This window comes from Leptonotus elevatus, chromosome 19 (genome assembly GCF_054856555.1).
Source record: "Leptonotus elevatus isolate MCC_2025b chromosome 19, RoL_Lele_1.0, whole genome shotgun sequence".
NCBI lineage: Eukaryota > Metazoa > Chordata > Actinopteri > Syngnathiformes > Syngnathidae > Leptonotus > Leptonotus elevatus.
Genome location: NC_141257.1, coordinates 4,916,629 through 4,939,764, shown reverse-complemented (window position 1 = coordinate 4,939,764; position 23,136 = coordinate 4,916,629). Strand labels below are relative to the sequence as shown.

Genomic DNA, 23,136 nt, shown 5'->3' with positions numbered 1-23,136 from the left:
ACGTCACTCAACAATAAAATGTGTTTTTGTATGGTCTTGCTATACCGCTGATTTTGATATTTTATGCATATGACCTGTAAAAAAAAAATAATAATAATTTTAAATAGGGGTTTTGCATTTTTTTATACTAAAACGAGAGCCAAAGTCGCCATTCATTTAATTATGAGAGAACAGTAGAAAAATATTTTCTGCTTGTAATTTTAAGCGTGTGTATGTTGGTTTGGCCTGCACGTATTCCGGTGATAAATGCGGATTTCACCATATGTGATATTTACCTTTGAGCGCTGATATGCCATACTGCTTTTTCCAGAGTGAGTCATATTCAACACATTTCCGTGACTAATTCCTACTTCCTGCCTACTTTTGAAGCCGTATAATCATTTTTTTCTTCAGCACTTCACATTTGCCCTCTTTCCCGCTCCCACCTTCTAATATATAGAAAGCCGCCAAGAGTTGAGACCTTTTTTTCAGTGGCATAAGGTGTGAGAGCACGCGTGTAATTAAGCCCTCCCTCTTTGATGAAGTTATTATCAGGATGTGGAAGGACAAATGAGAGCGCACCACGCTTAGGATCAGTCCTCATTCTTATTTTTAACCACTCCATTAAGATCCCTTTTTTTCCTTCAATAACGCGAACCGCGTGTTCTCATCTCATCCCGCCGCCTTTTTTAGGTCACAGTGGACATGAATTACGGACATTAAGGCCTTTAGGCAACATTACACCACCACAAATGAGAATTGAGGGACGCAAGCACGGACGACTATTTACGTCTAAAATGCTTTTGTGTTGTTTTATGCATGCTAGCAACAGTGGCGCCAATATTAGTAATGTTAGTATAGAACCATTTGCTGGAGTAATGTGATCTCTACAGCTAATAATGATGACACTAAACTTGTTTTCCTCTTTTAAATATGATGTATTATTCGTGGTAATACAGCAATTGTATATGTTATGTGATCATTAGTAGAATTTTCTGTGTGTTTGTGCCAAGGGGTGTAATCCACACAAAGCTATGGATATTTTCTATATTTTTATATATTATTATTTTATTATATTTTATAATATATCATGTCTTATTTTAAGTGAACAATTTCATTTTAAAGCAAGAAACATTATGTTCCTTCCATTGAGCAGTTTTTATTTTATCTTATTACATTTACATGTTATACTGTATAATTTTAAAAAGACATAGGTACATGCTTACAACCTTTTTGGAGATATTGTACTTGAGTGGGTAGTATTTTTATCATGAGGTTGGTCCAATCCATTTTTGTTTGTCAGAGACTTGTCACATGACTCCATTTGGCCAATCAAATGGAGCCAGATCAGTCACATAAACCGCATACAGATAGGCTCCATCTTACTTGCAATCAAGACTTGAAATAATAAAATAAAATAAAAAAAGAAAATATAGTTCTGTGCTGTCAGCGTCTGCCTAAAAATGTTGGCATTTCATTTGTATCTTTAAAGTGATATTGTTGGGTAAGATCTGAAGTCGGTTATTACTATTTTTATTTTTTTTCTTTGTTAGCTTTTTTAAAAAAAAAATATATTTTTTACTCTTGTTCAAGTAATTATTTAGTTTTACTTAGCAGTACTCTTACTTGAACATGTTTTAGCTACTCTCACCCCCTCTGAATTAAAAAATAATTCAAATGTAAAGTCATGACATGATGACACAATCAATACATCAATAAATTCAGACTCAAGTCCATAGACAATTTGACAAATCAATCACTGCTCTGTATTACATATAAAATACATGTCAAAAGGAAAAAAAAATGCTGAATTAGGTGGGGGGCGAGGGACACTGCTGCCCATGAGATGCATGACGATATAACACGGGTGTCAAATTCAACTTTGTATTTTGTATATAAAATGATGAAGTCAATTCTAAAGATTACACTCTAAAAACAGTTGGGTGAAAAACAACCCAATTATGGGTGAAAACAGAAAAATGTAAAATATGTACAAAATATGGGATTGATTGCTACTTGGGTCACTTTGACCCAATTTAGGTTTTTTATTGCACAAAAGAATCAAATGTTTGGGTTTGCTGGGTCAAACTGTACAGTAAGTGTTAATTATAATTGTTTTGTTTCTGACCCAACTTTTTTTTTTTTTTTGCCCCGATTTTATGTCATGAAATTCCCTGATGGAAACTGTAACTCAGATGTTGCTTGGAGTGAAGTCATCTTTAAAGGAGGTTGCATTCGATTTTGCAGTAAAGGCCCAAGTATTGACATCATCTCTTCTCAGACTGCCGCCATTTACACAGCACAAAAGCGGCCCAAAGTGGCTGCGCGGCGCGGATAATTACAGTCATCAGCAGGCGGACAATTCCGGGCTATCGTCTCCTGCCGGCGTGACGCAGGTGACGCGACAGGAGGATGAAAAATAGTGCAGGAGAAATGATGTGAAATTGCAAGTGGGGAGAAGGAGGAGGGAAGGGGGGGGGGGAATATGGATGAAAGGTGTTGTGGTCTCAGGTGGCGCTGATAGGAAAAGCGCGGGATCAATGGTGCCTGTCGGTGACGCTTTTCACGTGGCGCCAGCTCGGTCTGCTTTTGGTTCTGATTTTCCCCTCTTGTGAGCGCATCTCACTAAAAAGCCTTCTTCAGATCACGCTCATCTTTTGTGTTTTTCTTCATCAAGTTCACATTCATCTCACTCCTCCCGGTTCCTCCACTTTCCATGTCAATTTGCTCAGCGCCCGCCACGACTCGGAGCTGACATCTGGGCCATCGCGCAGTAATACACGGCGTGATAAAATTTCTACCTCCAGTCAATATACTTTAATATCTGCTATTTCTCACCGCTGCCCACACAAATCATTTCGACTTCCTGTGAGAGGACACGACTCAACTTGCTTCGTGTCCTCTCAGTCAGAGGAGTAAATAAGTAATATCGTCATTTTTTTAATGGCGTGCACTCATGTACTTTGAGTTTGAGTTTTATGGAGAAATAAAACACAGCGGAAGCTTAACTTATACCTAGTACTGATTCATGCTACGTAGACTAGTGACGGGCAACTTAAATGATGGAAGGAGCTTTAATGAGGAACCACATGGGACCACACAACCATATGTATGACAAAAATTATAAATATGGACAAAATGTGTGGGCCCCCAAATAGCTAAAATGTGTGGATTTTTGACACCCATTCAAATGCTATGGGAATTTTTTTAAATATATTTTGTAATTTTTTAAATATATTTTGTAATTTTTTAAAATATATTTTGTAATTTTTTTAAATATATTTTGTAATTTTTTGTAAACCTCCAAAAATAAAATAATAGTAATACTTATATATATATATATATATATATATATATATATATATAATAAAAAATAAAAAGAAAAAATAAATAAATAAATAAATATTAAAGTGGAAAAAACCTTCTTTATAATATTATTATTCTATATACACCCCCATATTGTATTTGTGGAATATGGATAAAGCAGCAAAATCCACCAGTTTTTTTTTTCTTTGAAATGCTCAGTATTGTTCATTCGGTAATGTCATTATCATTGCTCTCTTTTTTTTTCTTTTTTTTTTCATCAGTTTTTATCCATCTCAGGGGGTGGCCATTTTGCATTTTGACTTAAAATGACATCAGAGTTGCTCATGGCTCAGTTAACGACCATTCACAGCTCAGCTTGCGAACGTCACATGACCAAACTCAGAAAACCGCTAAGCCGTGCTTGGTCCAGCTCCGGCTGGGCATTTTCTGTCGGCTTCATGCTCCTTGTGAGTGCTTTCATTTTGTATTTGTGTGTTTGGCCGCATTTTTGGTTTAATACTTGGCTGAAAGTGCATGAATGCGGCTCTTTTCTGTTCTTTTAATTTCATGTAAATGTTGATTAAGTGCACTCGTAAGTCACATATTTTTGTAGCTGATTTGTAGCTCACAATTTGATAAGGACAATGATTATAGTTTTTTTTTTTGGACCGAGTTCAAAATGGAGCCGATATACAGTAACAGTAAGTGTGCATGCAAAATGTAAATGGTATGCAAGGACATTTCCATGAATGGATCCCCGATGACATCATTCATTACCCTGCATAAGCACCCCCCCCCCCCCCCCCCACTGCACAGCCAAAACAAGTCACACAAGCGAATGTCGCTGACCGGCTTAGAACGCTCCGGAGCAGATGTTCAAGTCTTAGCATGTGTGTGTCAATTGACGACGAGGCCTCAGCAACAACTACCGACGAGTAAGCGAGCACTTGGACCAAAGAGTCAGATTAGGGCTTTGCGACTCAGGATGGAGAGATGAACGATTAAGAGGCAGTACGGAGGATTGGAAGCGGGCTCTGGGATTAGCGTGAGCGAGGATGGCGAGGAAAGATGGCGGGAGTGACAGCATACGGGCGAGCTTTTCGTAAGTCAAAAGAAAAAGTACAAATAAAGTGAGCGGTGTGAAGATGTCAGCGGGTGTCGTTAGCGGAGAGTTGCGGGGCCCGAGGGCCGTCTGTCACTTTGTGTGTGATTTGGCACTTGAAGGCTTTTTTGTCACAGTCAAACACCTCCTTGAGCCACCATGTGGGATTGTGAAGGGCCAAGCTGCTAAATTGTGCGACCGCTGTGTCAAAAGATTTTTCTTTTTGTATTCTTTTGTCCATTTTGACAGACAGTGATGACGCAGCAAAAACAAAACAATAAGTGCAGCTCATTTGTGAAATGTGATTATTATGTGTGTGATTCTCATGAAGAAAACGTCAGGTGAAGGCTGCGAACGGAAACACTTTTTTTTCCCCCCACTTTTCAAATTAATCATATTTTCTGTGTATTTTCTGTGTATTCTTCTGCAATGATGGCTGTTGTTCAACATTCAGTTAATTGTCTACATGTGATTGGTCATTTATTCCTGTTTGTCATCTGAATATCTGTATGAAGTGAGTGAAGTGGTTGATGTGTACTCGGGGCGATTACATTTTTTAATCGTAATTAATCGCACGACTTTAATAGTTAACTCACGATTAATCGCAAATTGTATATCTGTTCTAAATGTACAATAAATAGTACAAGAAACTATTTTAAGCTTTCATACTCTTGTTAGCATAAAAGTGGAACAAATGTTGCATCTTTTAGTCATTGATACAGTAATGTCATAATAATTCATAAAATTGTACTGTACTGCAAAAAACGAGTGTGATATTGATTTGTGTTGCGGTCATTTTTCTGCCACTTGATGGCATAATTGCATTTGTACGATGTTGGTGACAGCTCAGTGCATTTTTGTTTTCATATTAAGAGCTATATAACCTCTAACATGAAGTAACTGAAAAATTGTAAAATACAACTTGACCCCAGTCTCCACAAATATATGCACTATTATTACGTTTGTTACTGCTAAATTTAGATGTGGACGTGTCTGCCCCGTTGCGACCCCAGTACAGGCTTTCCAAGTTCCATTTTTAATCGCACGTTTGAAAAAAAAAAAAATTGTAGCATGAAAGGAACTTTAAATTAACTCAAAATTAATACACTCATTTTGACAATCCTAATGTGTACAAATAAAGATAATTTGTTACTAGAGAATATGAATTCTCATGTACAACGGAACGTATGGTGTTCCACAGGGTTCAATTCTGGGGCCTCTGCTGTTTTCGTTGTACTGTATCTGCTGGCCCTTGGTTCTATCTTAAGAAAACACTGGTGGGTGGTTTTAAAGTGCTTTACAAATATAGACTTTATTTTTTATTTTTCAATAAATAAAAGTTCCGTGAATGTGCATAGAAACCCGGTGGGATTCAATACGTCCAGCAAGGTTAAGAACCTCTGACTCAGACTGTAAAAACATTGATTCGATTTTCCGCATGCCATTCAAGCAACATTGAAAGCAAAGCAATTGCCAACGACGCCACTTTCCGTCTTCATGTAATACAACAATTAAAGGCCGCGTATTGAACGGTGTATTGTTGCAGCTTTCACTAAATGTATAATGCATCGCGCTTCTTGTTCTGCTATTTACATTCATCATTCATGATTATGTTGCGCATGATGAAGTAGCGGCTATCGCTATTTACTTTTGACGCAAGGCAATGAAGTAGAACGTTAGCTTTGAGCGTTGAGTGTTTTCAAACTGGAAACTTTTAAACGCGGACGCAGGAAGTATTTGATACAATTAAGGCAAGCGGACGTTTGGTACTCATCCAAAACATTTGGAGTACAAATATTACTTAGAAATAATATCGTATTGGTTCAGGGTCCCAAGGGTAATTATTTTAGGCCGGTAAATCATACAGTGCATCGGCACAATTAAGATCTAAAAAAAATAATTGTTGCCTGGTGCGCTCCCTTAGGTGCTTTGATAAATGCCTACGAGCATCAATGTCAAGTCTCGGACGCCAACGCCTTGCGCAGCGAGTGGCTTAATATGCACACGCCATCGCTTTATTAGCCAGCTGAAGAGGCGTTCAAGGTGTGTGGGTTAAGACCTGCGCCAACCGGCACGCTTAATAACGCTTAAGTGCGTTAATGGAAGTGCAGATGTTGTATGCATGCGTGTGTGTCGCACTGTGAAGACACACTCCTTCGGTCAACACATCTGATTCTGAAGGGAACGTGGAGTAATTCATTACACTTGAAAGGCTGCTTAAATGCTTTAATTGTTGAGTGCTGCTGTTTTGGTTAGCGACAAGGTTTTAATGGACTTTTTTTTTTTTTCTCACATTCCAAAAACATGCACGTTAGATACATGAATGACTCTAAATTGTCTCCAGGTGTGATTATGAATGTTTCTCTATGCTGATTGGCTGGCAAAGAGTCCAAAGTGTACCCTGCGCCTCTCGCCCGAATTTCAGATGGGACTCCAGCTCACCTGTGACCTTTATTAGGACAGAAAATAATTGGGGCACATTAATTAGAGAGACGGGCCGCTATTTGAGGAAATGTGCCACTTGATACACACCTGTGGATGAGTGACGATTACATAATGATGTGTAACATTAATAGAATTTTTTTTAAGGTGGGTGGAATTTCGTTGTTTTTTTTACGAGTTTTGTTACATCCCTGGAAATGTGTGCTTTGTGGGTCAGGAGGATTAGCAACGCACGCACATCACAACATGCACAGCTAGCTGACTTGACACACAAACACAGCTGGCCACCGTCAATGTGATCAGTCGTTTGTGCGTGCGCGCGCGTGACGTCAACAAGCCCCGGGATTATTTATTTAATGTTTTGCAAATGTGATGCTGCCGTTTACTGTGTTTTATAACATTCTGTGTCGAGCGGATTAGGTTGAGTTTGGTGCCTAGGTGGAATCTGGTGTTGGTACAAAAAAAAGAAAAAAAAAAAGAAGTCATTGTCAAAGTCACAACGTTGTTTCGTTGTTTGTGCACCTCTGACAATATATTACGTAAGAGTGAATATAGAAATCCCTGCAAGAAAATTGCCTATGGATTTCACATAATGGCATCAAAGCACTTTTAAACTGGGATTTGACTTGTCTAATAAAAAAATCGGACCCTGGGCCCCAAAGCACTACTTTACTTTCAGATCAGCCTTTGGCTAGTGAATTTTTAGGTAAATTGCAAATAGTCATGGAAATACTATACTGTCTGACTTTTTTATTATTATTATTATTATTAATTAATAATACACACTCATAAAGACCTTTAAAACAACAAGTGTTGGCTTGGCTCACAATTTGGCCGAGTTCTCGTATGTTACATCTGTGATCACGTTATCCCCATTTGTTTCAACCATTTTTGCTTCTACAACTTTATACCGAAATGGAGTCTTACCGTCATATTTATTATAGAAGAGCCACTGCTACTAACAGCAGAAAACAGAAGAGTGCAATGGCGGCTCATTATTTGGCAAGCACGAGCTCACAGTTTTTGTAGCAGTCTATGAAGTCTTGCCAAAGTGCTCACTAATTAATAACTCATAACTCGTAAACTGAACTGTTGCTGACCCGCTGTACGTTCGTGTGTGTGTGATTGGCAGGTGTGAAAAAAGCGACCCGAGCGGTGCTGTAGTCACTGTTAAGTCAAAAAAAGAAAAAGGAAAAAAAGGCCCCGCACCTCTTTCCCCGAGCCGTCGCCATGGGCAAACAGAACAGCAAGCTGCGGCCGGAGATGCTGCAGGACCTGAGGGAGAACACGGAGTTCTCTGACCACGAGCTGCAGGAGTGGTACAAGGTAAGTGCTCGCTCACAGATTGGACGTTAAAATAAATAAATCATGCCGCTTACGTAATGGGATGAGGATGATTTGGTTCAATCCAGGCAGGGGGACTAAATGCAGGATATGGATATAGAATGGGAAATCAGTCGGGTGCAGTGTGGGACCATGCTAATTTGAATTAGCATAAAGAACTTTGCCATTACGTTCCATGCATTAATCGATGAAAAATGAAGGAAAATGACCAAAATTGTAAAGATATTACATTTGAATTTGAATGGCTCCTTTCTGACACCAAACTTTTAGTTGGACAGAAAATCCGTTTTGCGTTTTTTTTCTTCTAATCCGATGAACTCCTTTTCAAAGCCTGCATGTGAGTCTCCTTGGCGGAGGTACTACGTGCCCTGACAGCGGGCCGAGCGCCATCCATTCCACTCCCAACGTGGTAATCCACTGGCCAGACTGGATTAAGAAGTGATGGCACGCTGACCTGGCCACATGACTCCTATATGTGCATATGCCTTATGCGCGAATTAGACCTGCATACATTAGAGAATGTGCTCACAGCTGCATGAGGAACAGCTGTCACTAAAAAAGCAGCCACCTCGCTGACTTTTGACCTCAGCTTCACTGATATCAGGTCACCTACCGCAGATGTTGCTTGCCCATGAGTAACTGGCGTTTTTACACAGACTGCAACTGTTTTTCCAAGTATTGGGAAACACGTCTTGATTGATTAATTAATTAATCAATCAGGAGTTGGGTTGACCATATCTTAATTCTTAGTCGACCTTTTTGACTTTTCTTCACTTTCAACATGGTGGCCAAAAGGCCCTTTTCTGTTTTATAAAGGCAAGCTTGGGTAAGAAATGTTATTCGAGGATGATTGGACACAAACTTCCCATTGACACACTTTCAGCATTTTGCAAAAAGTCCCCCCGAAGGAGTGGAAGCCGTCACAGCTGCTAATATATTACAGTCACCCAGTCAGCTGTAGTATATTTAAAAATTCTACTAATTGTCTATATTTCACTGAACGTTTTTTAAGAAAATACCAAGTAGTTATTTGAGGTCTGCAGACGTGGCTCAATTAGCGGAGCCCAGGTTTCAAAGCAAACATGGTGAATCAGCATTTAAACGTTATGCTGCACAAAACTGCAGAGGTGGCAAATCCAGGTCCAGAAAGTAAAAATTTGCTTTGGCCCCAGGTGCTCGGTTACCCGCTAGGGAGCTAGCTAGCTAGCACCTGGGGATAAAGCCTAAATGTGGCAGAGTTTTTACTTACCTGGATTTGCCACCTCTGCAAAATTGGAATAAGTTGCCAACAGAAGTGGAAAAAAAAGAAGTCAGTTTATGGATGCTATTTTACACGCAAAGACATGACATAATTGCGGAGAACGTTTGAACTCTATTGCTAACCAAAACAGCAGCACCTAACAAGTATTTATGTTATTTAAACATTATGCTGCACAAAACTGCAGAGGTGGCAAATCCAGGTCCAGAAAGTAAAAATTTGCTCTCGCCCCAGGTGCTAGCTCTCGGGGTGCTCGGTTACCTGCTAGGGAGCTAGGTAGCTAGCACAAGGGGCTAAAGCCAAAATGAGGCAGGGTTTTTACTTTCTGGTCAAGACATGACATAATTGCGGAGAACATTTGAACTCTATTGCTAACCAAAACAGCAGCGCCTAACATGTATTTATGTTATTTAAACATTATGCTGCACAAAACAAAACAGTGGAGGAGCCAGTTAAAGGTTACTTTTTAATTTAGCAATCATGTTGTAAAACTGCGTTGCGAACGAACTTTAGGATTGGATGCAGACAGATCGGAGATGCTTGTCGTCGTTTATGCTGTGTTGATTTTTCCTCCCCCAAAAGGGTTTCCTAAAGGACTGCCCCAGCGGAACTTTGAACGTGGAGGAGTTCAAGAAGATCTACGCCAACTTCTTCCCGTACGGCGACGCGTCCAAGTTCGCCGAGCACGTCTTCCGAACGTTCGACACCAACGGCGACGGCACAATAGACTTCCGGGAGTTCATCATCGCCTTGAGCGTGACGTCGCGGGGCAAGCTGGAGCAGAAGCTCAAGTGGGCCTTCAGCATGTACGACCTGGACGGCAACGGCTACATCAGCCGCGATGAGATGCTGGAGATTGTCCAGGTCACACACTTTTACATATACAGTACATGTACACGTTGGTTTGATGGATTTGGGCTGCGACGATCAAAAGAATTTGATTGTCTCGTTGAGTCATTGGATGAAAATTGATTGCATTATTAAGCAGCAAACATCTAAGAATTTATTAAATAGGCTTGAAAGACAAAAACAATCTTCACAAACTTTACAGACTTACTATGAGACTGAGTTTTGCAAATGAATTTGGGAAACATTCATCATTTTTTTTTTGTTTGCTGTTATATAGGAAATAATAGAAATTAAGTACTAATAAGTAAATTATTCCTTGATTTGAATGAGAAAAGATTTGAGCAGTTTATTATGTATTTAAAAAATCTTATTTGACTTTTAACATTTAATTTCTGTTTTTAGTTAGATTTTCCCAATATTATTTTAACTAGAATTTGGGTATTTTGTAAAGGAAATTTAGTTTTATTCTGCTGTATGTATTGTGTTGTTCCAAATACACAATGAACTTTTTATTGTGTATTTAAGTAGCCAATTACAGACTTAATTTTAATTAGGCAATTGTCTAAAAATAAATAAATAAATACAATAAAAATTTGGCAATTTTCTAGTTTGATTATTATTGTTATTTAATTTAAGTTGCTAAAATGCATTTATAAATTTAATGAACTGAAGAATACTATTGTACATAGAGGCAGGTGCCAAATGTTAAAATAATGCGCCAGTGTGTGTGTGTGTGCATCGTGGTGGATTAGAAAGTTAAATTTAACCACTTTATCCCCGAGTGTGCACAATAGCGGGGATTATCTCCCAACCGGTGGAGTTTGCACACCGTGACATGGGACAATGGGTCTGTCGTGTGCTACTCCTGATGTGTCGGTCGACAAGTATATCGACTGCTATAAATTAAGAGTCGTTTTAAATGGCATATATGACAAAAGTAATCCATTGTAGTCCGCCTTGCTTTTGGAGCTGAGGCACTTCTAGGGTCTAATTTGCACAAACGTCCTTCCCCTCTCGAGGTGTCCCGCTGATCTACTGTCTGTTTTATACGCCGCACTCCCACAGGAGCCGTCTTAATGGCTCTGTAAGCTAATTGTAAATGTGCGCCGCAGGCTACCTCGCAGAGGTTAATTTAATGCCGCCAGAGGGAGCGCAGCGGTCATATGAGTGGGCCCAAAGATTTATCAGATCAATAACCTCCACCCCGATGACCGCCGTTATCAGCGTCTGGCGCATGGACTTTGATTAGGCTCTCATGCCTGCTTAAATTGGGGGTTTTCTATCATTTGCCACTCAAACCCTCATCTTTCCCTCTCCTGCGTGCCCCCCTCAGGCCATCTACAAGATGGTGTCCTCTGTCATGAAGATGCCAGAGGACGAGTCCACGCCCGAGAAGAGGACGGATAAGATCTTCAGACAGATGGATCTCAATAATGACGGTGAGGTATTTAACGTATTACACAGTGTTTCGCGAGTAGATTTTTTGGAGTTCAAAGTGTAAGGTTCTCTTAATGTCAATCTTACGTTAGCTTAGCAAATAGCATGGCTTCTCTCAAATGTAGCTGATCCACCGCCAAACGAGGTGATGGTTACTGACTTTGGAGTGACTCCGCAATGTGTTTAGCCGCAGGAGCTCATTGCTAGCTAGCTGTGCCTCAACCTCCGACTACCCGCGGTGAGTGACGTGGGCGACGCAGCCTATCGAAGCTTTTTTGGGACATTTTGGTGGTTCTCGGTTTTGCTATTCAATGTGTTTTAATTAGGCTCAAAATTAAAAAAAATTCTCACAAATTGCGATGCGATCTTATTTTGAACCTTAATTCTTGCTAGCTATGTCAATCTTACGTTAGCTTAGCAGTTAGCATGGCTTCTCTCAAATGTAGCTGATCCACCGCCAAACGAGGTGATGGTTACTGACTTTGGAGTGACTCCGCAATGCGTTTAGCCGCAGGAGCTCATTGCTAGCTAGCTAGCTGTGCCTCAACCTCCGACTACCCGCGGTGAGTGACGTGGGCGACGCAGCCTATCGAAGCTTTTTTGGGACATTTTGGTGGTTCTCGGTTTTGCTATTCAATGTGTTTTAATTAGGCTCAAAATTCAATTTTTTTCTCACAAATTGCGATGCGATCTTATTTCGAACCTTAATTCTTGCTAGCTATGTCAATCTTAGGTTAGCTTAGCAGTTAGCATGGCTTCTCTCAAATGTACCTGATCCACTGCCAAATGAGGTGATGGTTACTGACTTCGGAGCGTTTAGCCGCAGTAGCTCATTGCTAGCTAGCTGTGCCTCAACCTCCGACGACCCGCGGTGAGTGACGTGGGCGACGCAGCCTATCGAAGGTTTTTTGGGACATCTTGGTGGTTCTCAGTTTTGCTATTCAATGTGTTTTAATTAGGCTCAAAATGCAAATTTTTCTCACAAAATGCAAATTTTTCTCACAAATTGCGAACCTTAATTCTTGCTAGCTATGTCAATTTTAGGTTAGCTTAGCAGTTAGTATGACTTCTCCCTTCTTCATAATGATACTAAAAATGTAACTTATTCACCGCCACAGAGGCGATGATTACTGACTTGGGAGTGATTCCGCAACGTGTTTAATCGCAGCAGTAACCAGCTGAAGCTCCTCACTAGCTACTGCTGCGGCTAAACACGTCGCGGAGTAGCTCAACCTACCACTACGCGTGGTAGGTAATTAGCCGCAAAATTCTATTTATGTCTCGCAAACGCGACGCGAGCTTATACTAAAATGGCAAAACAATACAATACAAATAATCCTAGTTTTGGTATGTTACATAAAATTTGAGATCAGTGTTGCTCTTATAATAAAGTATGAGGAGGTCCACACAGAGAAAAATAAAAGTTGTTGCTAGGCAGAGTTCGTGAAGTTCTATTGTAACTGTCCCATAGCCCAATGGTACTAAAAAAATTAGGGGTACCCTGTTGGCAAAAAAATTAAGTGTACTCTGTATTAAATATAAAAAGGAAAAAGAAGCTTAACTAATTAAAGCTAACTTTATCTTTTTCCATGCACTCCTGCAGGCAAGTTATCCCTGGAGGAGTTCATCAAAGGTGCCAAAAGCGACCCCTCCATCGTCCGGCTACTCCAGTGTGATCCCAGCTCAGCCTCACAGTTCTGAACACCCCGCCCCTCTCCCTCCCCCCCTCTGTTGCTATGACAACGGTCATTGAGGATAAATGCATGATGGTTCTCTCATATCATTTTTTAATGTTCGTGTATGCAAAGGGAGGAAATATAAGAAGGGACGTATCACTGTCATGTTACCGTTTATTTTTGTAAATGTCGGCTAATATCAAAGGACATACGTATCGATGCGAGCAGCTCGCGTTCCTAACCGGCTTTCTTGCTCTGGAACATGATCAGTGTCTCGTCCAGCACACACATGTATATCATGTATATATCTATATATATATCATGTCTAATGTGTTTCATAAAATGAAGCTCACTTGCAAAGGCGGTACAGTATTATGTAGCGTAGCCTCATGGTGTAACTCGTATGGGCTGGTGAGGCGATGTTGGTTTGAACTTTATTTGCATTTAATTTTAAGTACATTTGTACGCCATTAAGAAGCTATTATAATTATTATTACTTTATTTCCTCAAATAGTGGTCAGGGCATTCATTTACTTAACCGCGCCGTTTTTGGAATGAATAAATAAATAAATAATATTAAATGTATTGTTATCAAAAGGTCAATACAAATGAACTGTATTTAACAAATGTGCTGTATTGGATTATTATTTATTTTTTTTTTAAAGTTTGAACGTTTAATTCAGCAATACTTTCACATATCACTAGAGGGATCCACATACCAACATTTGAGAATCAATGCGTTAAATCATCAATACTACGTGTGGAATTCGCAAAAGAATGTTTCTGTGCTGTGGTAGGTGTTGCGGATTTGGTTAGCAACCGAATTTAAATGGGCTCAGAAGCTACCGCTAATATCCATAGAATGCTAAACGTCACTAAAGAAGCCACCTTCACATAACGTGTTGATCGTCTAAACACTGTGCACGGAATTCGTAAGCCTCCACACAAATTCATTTGCGACTGCTGTTTTGGTTAGCAACAGGGTTCAAACATAGACATCTCGAAGAGCTGGGGCCACTATTTGAGGAAATATCACTTTGGGGAGCAAAAGAACCACCAACATGGCTGTTGCTATCATGGTCATAGTTTTTTTCCATTTTTATTTGTGTTTTGTACATTATGCTTTCGTGTCATTTTATTTGTACATTTTTATTGTTGTTGCATTAAATATGACCACGTTGTTGTTTATAGTGACAGTGAGAAATGACAAAATGCAACGTCAAGGTTGGTTGAAGTGAAATGCCCATCATGCGTTCGATATACAAACAAAAAAACAGTAGCACACTTTTTGTGTTTGCAAAGTATCAAGTCTGATTGTGTGTATGCATGTCGATATGTATGGAATGCTTGAGGTTAATTTTAACAGTATTATTATTATTATTATTATTATAAGAGGATAGTTGTAACCCATCAGCACTGCATGCACCTATAAAGAAAATGACCCCCCCCCCAGAAAATGATGTTATGCACAGTGGTATCTTTTTGCAACCCGGCAGTGTACCCCGCAGAACAAAAAAAAAATAATGGTCTTGTTTTGACTCACTAAGGGCTCGTTCATCACTCCGAACGCTTTAATCACTTCCTGGATTTGTCTGCTTAGCGGGCAGTTAGATGAAGGGGATAAGTTTTACAAGATCAGTGCAGTATTTTGTTTAGAATTCCAAAGTAGAGGCAGTGTTTACATGCGGGATCGTCTGACATGTTTTGCTATGATTGCTATAACTGGAGCCGTTTAGATTAGGAAATGTTGACTTGTGACGTGCGTTACAAACACGCTTGACTGAAAAAAATAAGTGCTTGTTAACATACAGGAAAAATCACACTGCAATGCAAATTCAGTATGTGGTGCGGAAAAATGCTAAGTTTAGGTATTGTAAAGACCATGGTTCTTCTGAAAAGTATTAAGGCCACACTGAAAAAAAATAATATCATATAGGTTTACAAGAATAAAGTCGTAATTTTAGGAGGGGAAAAAAAGCTCTTCATGAAAGTTCTAATCTTAATAACAAATGGAAAAATTATCAGAACACAGGTCAATTCAACAAAAGTAAAAAAAAAATGTTATAAGTAAATTATATGAAAATAGTCAAAGTATAACGACAATAAGTCAAAAGTTGAGAACAATTATTTGTGTGTGAATTATTTTTTTTCAGATTTATTTTCATTCGACTTTTTCTTGCAACTTTTTTTCATGTGAATTGACGACTTTAATTCTTGGAACTTGAAGTCTCGTAATTAAATTCTGTGACGTAAATTCCGTTGTACGAAGTAATATGAGGTTCTGAATGTATTCCTATGACAGACTTTATTCTTGTAACATTCCGACTTTATATGATCATAACATTATACATTATTTGCACGGCACTACGACTTTATTTTTGGAACTTTATGACTTTTTTGTTTGAATCAAGATTTTCAAAAAATGTTATATTAATTTATTCTGGTTGTAACTTCACAAATCATCATTGAAAATAACATTCCGACGTTTCTCTAGTATGTTGTAAAACCCAATGTGATTTTCTTGTAATATTCCGAATGTATTCTTATAAGATTATGACTTATAGACTTGTAACCGACTTTATTTTCATCACGTTACGACTTCATTCTTGTAACTTTTTCTGTTTAACAATCATGCAACTAACTCTGAAAAACAGTCCACTTAACTTTCCGATGTTTTTTTTGTGAAATATTCAACTATGTTCATATAACATTTTTTTCTTTTACGTATTCTTATAACATTAAGACGACAGCCTTGTAATGTGACTTTTTTCTCAGTGTTGCTCTAATACGTTGTTATAATAAATTGCACACTTCTTTTTCCTCTAATTCAAGATGATCCTTCCTTTTTTTTTTTTTTTTTACTGTGGTCGAGCAAATACAATCAAAATAGTAAAAAAAAAAAAAAACTTTTGTTTTTCAATTTAGTGTTTAGTGCGCTTTCAGCCTATTAAAAACAAACATTCATCCGTTCCTGTTTAATCCATCACTTCACATATCAGCATAGTGTGGTTGATTTATTTATTTATTTATTTTTGTTGCTGCTCAAGTCAAAATCTTAACCTGAATTTGTGGCATGGCCAACCAAGCAGTGTCAGGTGAGGTTTGAATTGCATTGAAGTTTCCTATTCAGCTCGTATTTTGTTTTGTTTTGGGTTTTTTTTTTTTGGCTTTTGGGGGACCCTGTAGCATCACTGCCACTTGCTGGTAGGATAAGGAACAACACTGTTTTCTATTGTCACTTCCTCACATGAACTTGCTATATCTTGTGCTGGATGAATTCTTTCTTCCTTCTCATCGAACCATTGCACTGCAAACGCACCCTTCCTAACTTTTCTGTTGCATGAAAAAAACAATCGCGTGAGGATTTGTTCTATTGGACCTGATTTACCAATATAGATATTCTTGTTTCAAAACTGCACGTGTGGACTCTTGTCATTTCTGGTTCTAAATAAAATTAGAATATAAACTATTGCGTCATTTTTGGTTTCTTTTCAAACAAGGCTTTGAAACCACAAACATTCAAATAATGGTTTTCCAAGAACTGTGAGTGTGTCTCCCGAGTCCATTTGTTGTGAGGAGTATGAAGTTAAAGGGTGGGGGGGGGGGGGGGTGGGGGGGGGGGGGGGGAGTCAGACATGCCATGTTACAGAATGTTTAACTTATGTATAATGTACTTTGAGGAAAAAGTCAAAATTGGGGGATATTACAAAACTATCAAAACAATTTTTAGAAACAAATATTCCAACCACCCAAAATTTATTTTACCAAAATGTGTGCACAAATAAAACTAATATGAGGCACATTCAAAAAGTTATTTGGAATTATTTTTTAAAAAAAAGTTCAAATAAAACAATATTGTCCTTTTAAACTGAATGTGCTGAATTAGGAAAATAGATCACTTTTTTTTTTTTTATAAAGAGTGCACCTCGCTAACACCTTGGCGTGTGCGTGCGCGTATAACCAGTCCATCCTGTCATGCCACTGTCCAACATTATCACATATTTACCATTTCACTTTCCACTAAGTAAACACATACGTGATGACTCAAATATTTATTTTGAAAAAAGGTAATACATTAAATAGTAGCTACACAAACACACAATGGTGGTGAAGACACACCCTCACGAGGTACAGTATTTGTCAGGCTCATTTATCATAATTGCCTTTATTTTTTATATTGATGCATATTGATAAATATTGACCATTTGTGATGTTGCTCAGCTTCCTACAATTTCATGTTGGGCTACTCAAAAAATGTAGTTAATCAACAGCACATTTGCTTCAAGACGTGCGATTAATCAATCAATCCCAGGCATTCCGATCGATGCTTCATCATGCCCCCATCCGTAATACTGACACACTTACAGACCACAACTGCACAGGTTCATGAGAAGTGCATGAAAAATGTCAATACAAATATTCACTGCGAAATAAAAACAGTCCCTTTGCACTAAATCCAGAAACTGGATCGTTCCAGAGCGCCTCTCTCCAGTAGGTGGCGCTGTTCCGGAGTTCGCTGCTGGCTCCCTTGCGCAGTGTCAGGGCTCCGCGACCTTTCCCAGCCAGGCTGCTGGCGAGGAGGAAGAGGCCGCCTCTCCCCGGGGGGGAGGCTCCTGTAGTAGGGCGGGGGAGGCTGGTGGCGCTGCTGCCTGACCGGTTGTGACACGGGTCTTCTGGGTTCACTGTAGCTCCTCGGGGCGTCGGTGTAGCGCTTGGGAGCGAGCTGAGGGGGAGTCTCTTTGTGCCGCTTTGCTTCGCCGACACGGGATTCAACCAGTTCCTCCAGCGGCCTCATCGCTTTGATCGCCGCTCGGGCCTCTCTGGGCCGCTTCCTGCGCGGCAAGCGGGGCAAACCCAGGAAGGAGACGCACACGGAAAGGCAGCGGGCGGAAAAGACCAGCTGGACCGCACAAGTCACGATGAGAGGCACCCAAAGGATCAGAGTGGTGCTCTAATGGGAGGGGAGCGACCGACCGTTAGATGTTAGATAGCAGCTGCACCGTGTGAGACTCAATCTGAGGCTCGAGTGCATCCCCTTAAGTGAAACCAATGATGCGACGCACAGCCTCCATATCAAGTCTGAAAAGTCTATTTACTTCTATGAATAAAACATCTCGGGCTGAACACGTCTGAAAAGTAGCCAAGTTATGTTGAATTTATATTTTTTATTTTTTTAGTTTTTTACGACTTTGTATCGACTACAACTAGCGAGCTAGTCGGTCAGCCAGCAAGCTAGTTAGCTAATATGACTAATGGACTATTTTATTTTAGCTAGCTAGTTATTAGGATTAGCTAGATATCTTACTAGTTAGCTAGCGAATATGACTAACCAACTATTATAGTCAGTTAATTGGATTGGCTAGATAGTTTGCAAGCTAGTCAGTTAGCAAAATAGTTGTGCTAGGTATTAGCCTGTATCAAAAACTGTTTCCTACTTCTACTTAAAGGGGAAGTCAACCCCCCCAAAAAATGCTTGACAAAAATATGTTCTATGCACCCCCACTTGTCTAAACACGGTATTCTGGTTAATATTGCATTAGTAAATATGAGTTAAACAGCAAAATGTTGCCGTTTTTATCAATATGAGAAGCCGGCCATTTTGTCACTTACTGTCGAGTGAAAATTACATCACAGTTGCTCAGGTCACAACCAATCACAGCACAGCTTCAGAAAACATGTGAGCTGTGATTGGTCATTGCCTGAGCAACTGTGATGTCATCTTCAATCAACAGCAAGTGGCAAAATGGCCACCCCCTGAGATTGATATAAAAATAAAAATAAACGGCTGGATTTTGCTTCATAACTCATATTCCACAAATGTAATATTAATCAGAATGTCATGTTTAGACTAGTAAGGCCAAATATAACAGAAATGTTTAAGGTTGACTTTTTATAATCCTGATTGATCCTCTAACGTCCGTTTAGTCTACAGCACAATCGGCGCTTGCCAACTCACTCACGTAGATGCGCGTGGGGTCGAAAGGGCACTCGTTGGTGATGCTGGAGTAGCCGATGGCGTCGGGGAAGCGGCAGTGCGTTAGCAGGCTGCGCCCGCCGTGAATGATGGCCCTCACCACCGACACCAGGAGGCCGATGGCGGACGCAGACGCCGCGAGCGACGATGCTAGGCTTACGCTGAACAGGGACCACGTCTGATTAAAATAATAAATTGAATAAATACACATCTAAAACATTATGGCACTTTCAGATTTCTTTCCAAATGTTAAAATGCATTATGTTATTAACATTACTAAACAACACAAGTAAACACATGGCTAGATAATTAAGGTAGGATTAGCGAGCGAATCAGTAAAAGCTAATTGAGTGATTTTGGTACAACATAAGCAGTTGTAAGACAACAGAGTTTGAAGTTGAACACTATCAGGATTCACTTGTTTTAATGAAAATATGATATATATATATATATTTTTTTTAAATAATGAACATTTGTGGGTTAAACTTGTGGGGGCTTTTCATAAGCTAAAAACAATCTCAAGAAGTACTTTACAAGCTACGTAGGGCTTTTGAAATCCTCAAAGAGGACAACATTAGGGCCAATACACTTGCACAGTTCTGGAAAAACATCATTTGTACTCAGTGTGTCAAAAAACAACACTGGTTGTTGTTAGACAAAACACTAGACGAGCTGGAAATGAGGAGCAGAACAGAAAACATACTTCACAGTCTGCATATTTGTTCCCTTCAAGACCCATCAAATCAGAGAGCAATAGTACTCACCAGGCCTTTGCTTTTCTTGTTTTTGGACAGGACAATAGCCAGAATGCCAACAACAATTCCCTGCGGCAAGAAAAAATAAATTCAGCTACTCACAACAGTATGTTTTATTAACATGAAGTAGAGCAAAGGTGAGGACGGGTGTCAAACTCCGGTCCTGGAGGGCCGCAGTCCTGCAGGTTTTGGATATTTCCGTTCTCCAACACAGCTGATATATGATCAGTTTATCAGCAAGCTCTGCATAAACCTGATAACGAGCCTGATGATTGGAATCAGCTTGTGTTGGAAGAGGGAAACCTCCAAAACCTGCAGGACTACGGCCCTCCAGGACCGGAGTTTGACACCTATGCGAATAATCATGGGAAAAAAAAACATTCGAGCCGTCGCCAAGATTTTAAAAGCATGTGAAATATGCGTTTCCTCAGCAATCAAAACTTGGGTGCAAATGTTGAGGAATGCTGTATATTTTCCAGAATAAAATAATCAGTTATTTTTAAGGGTACCTACTATGGGTGTGAATTGCCTAGTACCTGCCGATTTGATTCGTATCACGATTCGATTCGTTACCGATTAATCCCGATACGAATCTATAAATTAATTATTGCGATTTTATTTTTTTTACTCAAATTTTGAAAATACTAATCCGTTAACTTGTACATGCATACTGTAAGATTTGTATGAACATGTATTTATTTATCTGAAAATTCAGGTTGCAGTCTGTTTCATGTTTGAACAGCACTGAAATAAAATATTAAGACTTAACGTTCCATTAATATAACATTCTTACATGCTTAATGTGTAAATCCTAACCCTAAGTAAGACGTTTTGTTGAATATTCCCATTAAAAAATGGATGTTTAAAAATCGATTCGGCCGCATATTGAATTGATTCGAAAATTGCGCGCTGTAATATCGCGATATATTGCCGAATCGATTTTTTCTAACACCCCGAGTACCTACTGTAAAATGACTTTGAAATAACATATTTCGTGATCATTTATTTATCTATTAATATCGGCAATCAAAACGTGTTAGGGAGTACACAAATTGGTTTTTCACAATTTAATTCAGGTCTGATTACTGTAAACACTCACCACCAGTCCAGACGCGAGCGCCACCACGTTAGAGATGGCGTACTCCATGACGCGAGCCTGCCTGTGGAGATTGATATGCCTGAGCACCACGCCGTGCACGAGCGCTCCCAACAAGAAGTTGACGTGGCCCACCAGCACCATGCTGAGGCCCATCTTCATCAGGGCCGACGGCTCCTCCAGGTTGACGCAACACAACCCTGTGGAGAAAACAGTGTTGAGATCATGTTGCATCAGGCGAGTCCGCGGCGGCATCCCTGGTTCAACGTCCCGCTGTTTGCATCGATCGGAGACACGCGAGCCAGGTCAAAACACATACCGAAATGTCGCTTTGATTAATCATTAATGATCCCAATGATGGCTTGTAGTGACAAAATGTCTGTTTAAAAAAAATAAAATTAAAGTAAAGGACAACATTAAATAGAGAAGAAAGCTTATAAACTGGACTATATGAGTTTGGGGGTGCAGGTCGTTTTTTTTTTTTGGGGGGGGGGGGGGGTTTGCCAATTCAAGAATACTATTTTGAAAGCTATGCTACTGATCATCAAGCAGAACATGCTCATTCTTGGCAAAGAGCATTTTGATTCATCCACCAGTCATAAGACTTAAATCGACAGAAAATCGAACGAAAAGAACACAATAATTAAGTCATCTTGAATTACATACAGAACAGTTTTTTTCTCATTTTCGTCAGAATATTTCAGTATAATTCACACCCATAGTTCAGCATTGACAAACAATATAAGCAGTTAAAAGGACCCCAAAACCCATGCGCTCTGTTTTATTTACAATATGTCACGAGTGGCATTATTTAAAGGCAGTAGTTGTTCCCACACAAACTAACACGAACACACCCTGACATATGTTATAAACTTTTGATACATTTAAAACTGATCAAAACCATGTGGTGTCAATTAGTAATTGACAATTACCTGTTCTGGGCATCTTGATCAGGTCACCATTCGTTGATGACTTACAGATTTAAGCGTTAAAAATAGAAGGACCGCATGGCCTCTCCCGCACTTCCAACTAAACAAGTCACACACGCCAGTCAGGCAGCTCAAGTATGTCGACAAACGTGAGCTTCAAAATAAAATACCTCACCTTCCTGGGAAAAGTTGTTTAAAAATGTACAGGGTTTTCTGTAAGAGCTAACATGTTTGGCTCTAGTTGAAATTATAATACATAGTTGGTAGTGGGCTAAGAAACACTTTTAACAAGTACATGTAAAGTGTGTAGTTTTATTTCGAAAGCCACATTGGTAATTCGTCGTTTTGTTTAATTAAGTTACAGGTGAGCACAGGTGAACTTGTTTACGCCACACCTGTCATTCAGTGCTTTCAAAAGGTGCTTCATGTTTACTAAAAGTCAACAAACTGCTAAAATGCAAATTAATTAAGATAATGATACTGACATAATTATTATCTAAATGGGTGGATTAAATTTGAGTGTATGTAGTCTTTCTGACTTTCTGGTCAAACTACTTCCAGATCTGAGGATTTAATGAATGAAATAGATGAATAGATTTGATTGGCATTATGCCTACTCTATTTTTATTATTTGAAATAATTTGACAAATGTTTTATTTCTAATCATGTTAATTGTTATTTATGCTAATGATTTTTCTTAAATCATGGTTTTGTTATTAAAAGGTAAACACTATTTATTTTAAATGTTTTTTTCATGATGCCTTATATGCCTGTGTACATCAAAATGAACTGTAAATAATATAGTGTACCTTGGCACCTCAAAAAACAGTGTGCTTTAGTGCTACCTGGTGGAGAAATGTAGGTACTGTTTTAAAAATCTGACAATTAACAATTACTGTATAAACTTATCACCATCAATGTCCAGTGTGATTTATGACGGCTCGCTCGACAATCAGTCCAGTATTGCCGTTATATAATTCTCTATTTTT

General features: G+C 39.2%; 2 protein-coding genes across 3 annotated transcripts in view; one reads left to right on the top strand and one right to left on the bottom strand.

Moving 5' to 3' along the window:
- LOC147157614 (hippocalcin-like protein 1) overlaps positions 1-16,862 on the top strand; it is a 31,787-nt gene extending 14,925 nt beyond the window's left edge. For both annotated transcript variants that reach the window (XM_086063372.1, XM_086063371.1), the window contains exons 2-5: positions 7,962-8,155; positions 10,014-10,295; positions 11,614-11,719; positions 13,321-16,862. In XM_086063372.1, the coding sequence (XP_085919498.1) occupies positions 8,060-8,155; positions 10,014-10,295; positions 11,614-11,719; positions 13,321-13,418 (582 nt within the window). In that variant the 5' untranslated portion in view covers positions 7,962-8,059 and the 3' untranslated portion in view covers positions 13,419-16,862. The remainder of the gene's footprint in view (positions 1-7,961; positions 8,156-10,013; positions 10,296-11,613; positions 11,720-13,320) is intronic.
- A 568-nt stretch (positions 16,863-17,430) lies between these two features.
- On the bottom strand, positions 17,431-22,270 carry LOC147157613 (transmembrane protein 54-like). The gene is made up of 5 exons (XM_086063370.1): positions 22,151-22,270; positions 21,222-21,418; positions 20,132-20,191; positions 19,354-19,545; positions 17,431-18,344 (listed from the first exon to the last, which is right to left on the bottom strand). Exons 1-5 carry the CDS (start codon positions 22,161-22,163, stop codon positions 17,844-17,846), a joined length of 963 nt encoding a protein of 320 aa, XP_085919496.1. The 5' UTR covers positions 22,164-22,270; the 3' UTR covers positions 17,431-17,843.
- Between the last annotated feature and the right edge of the window lie 866 nt (positions 22,271-23,136).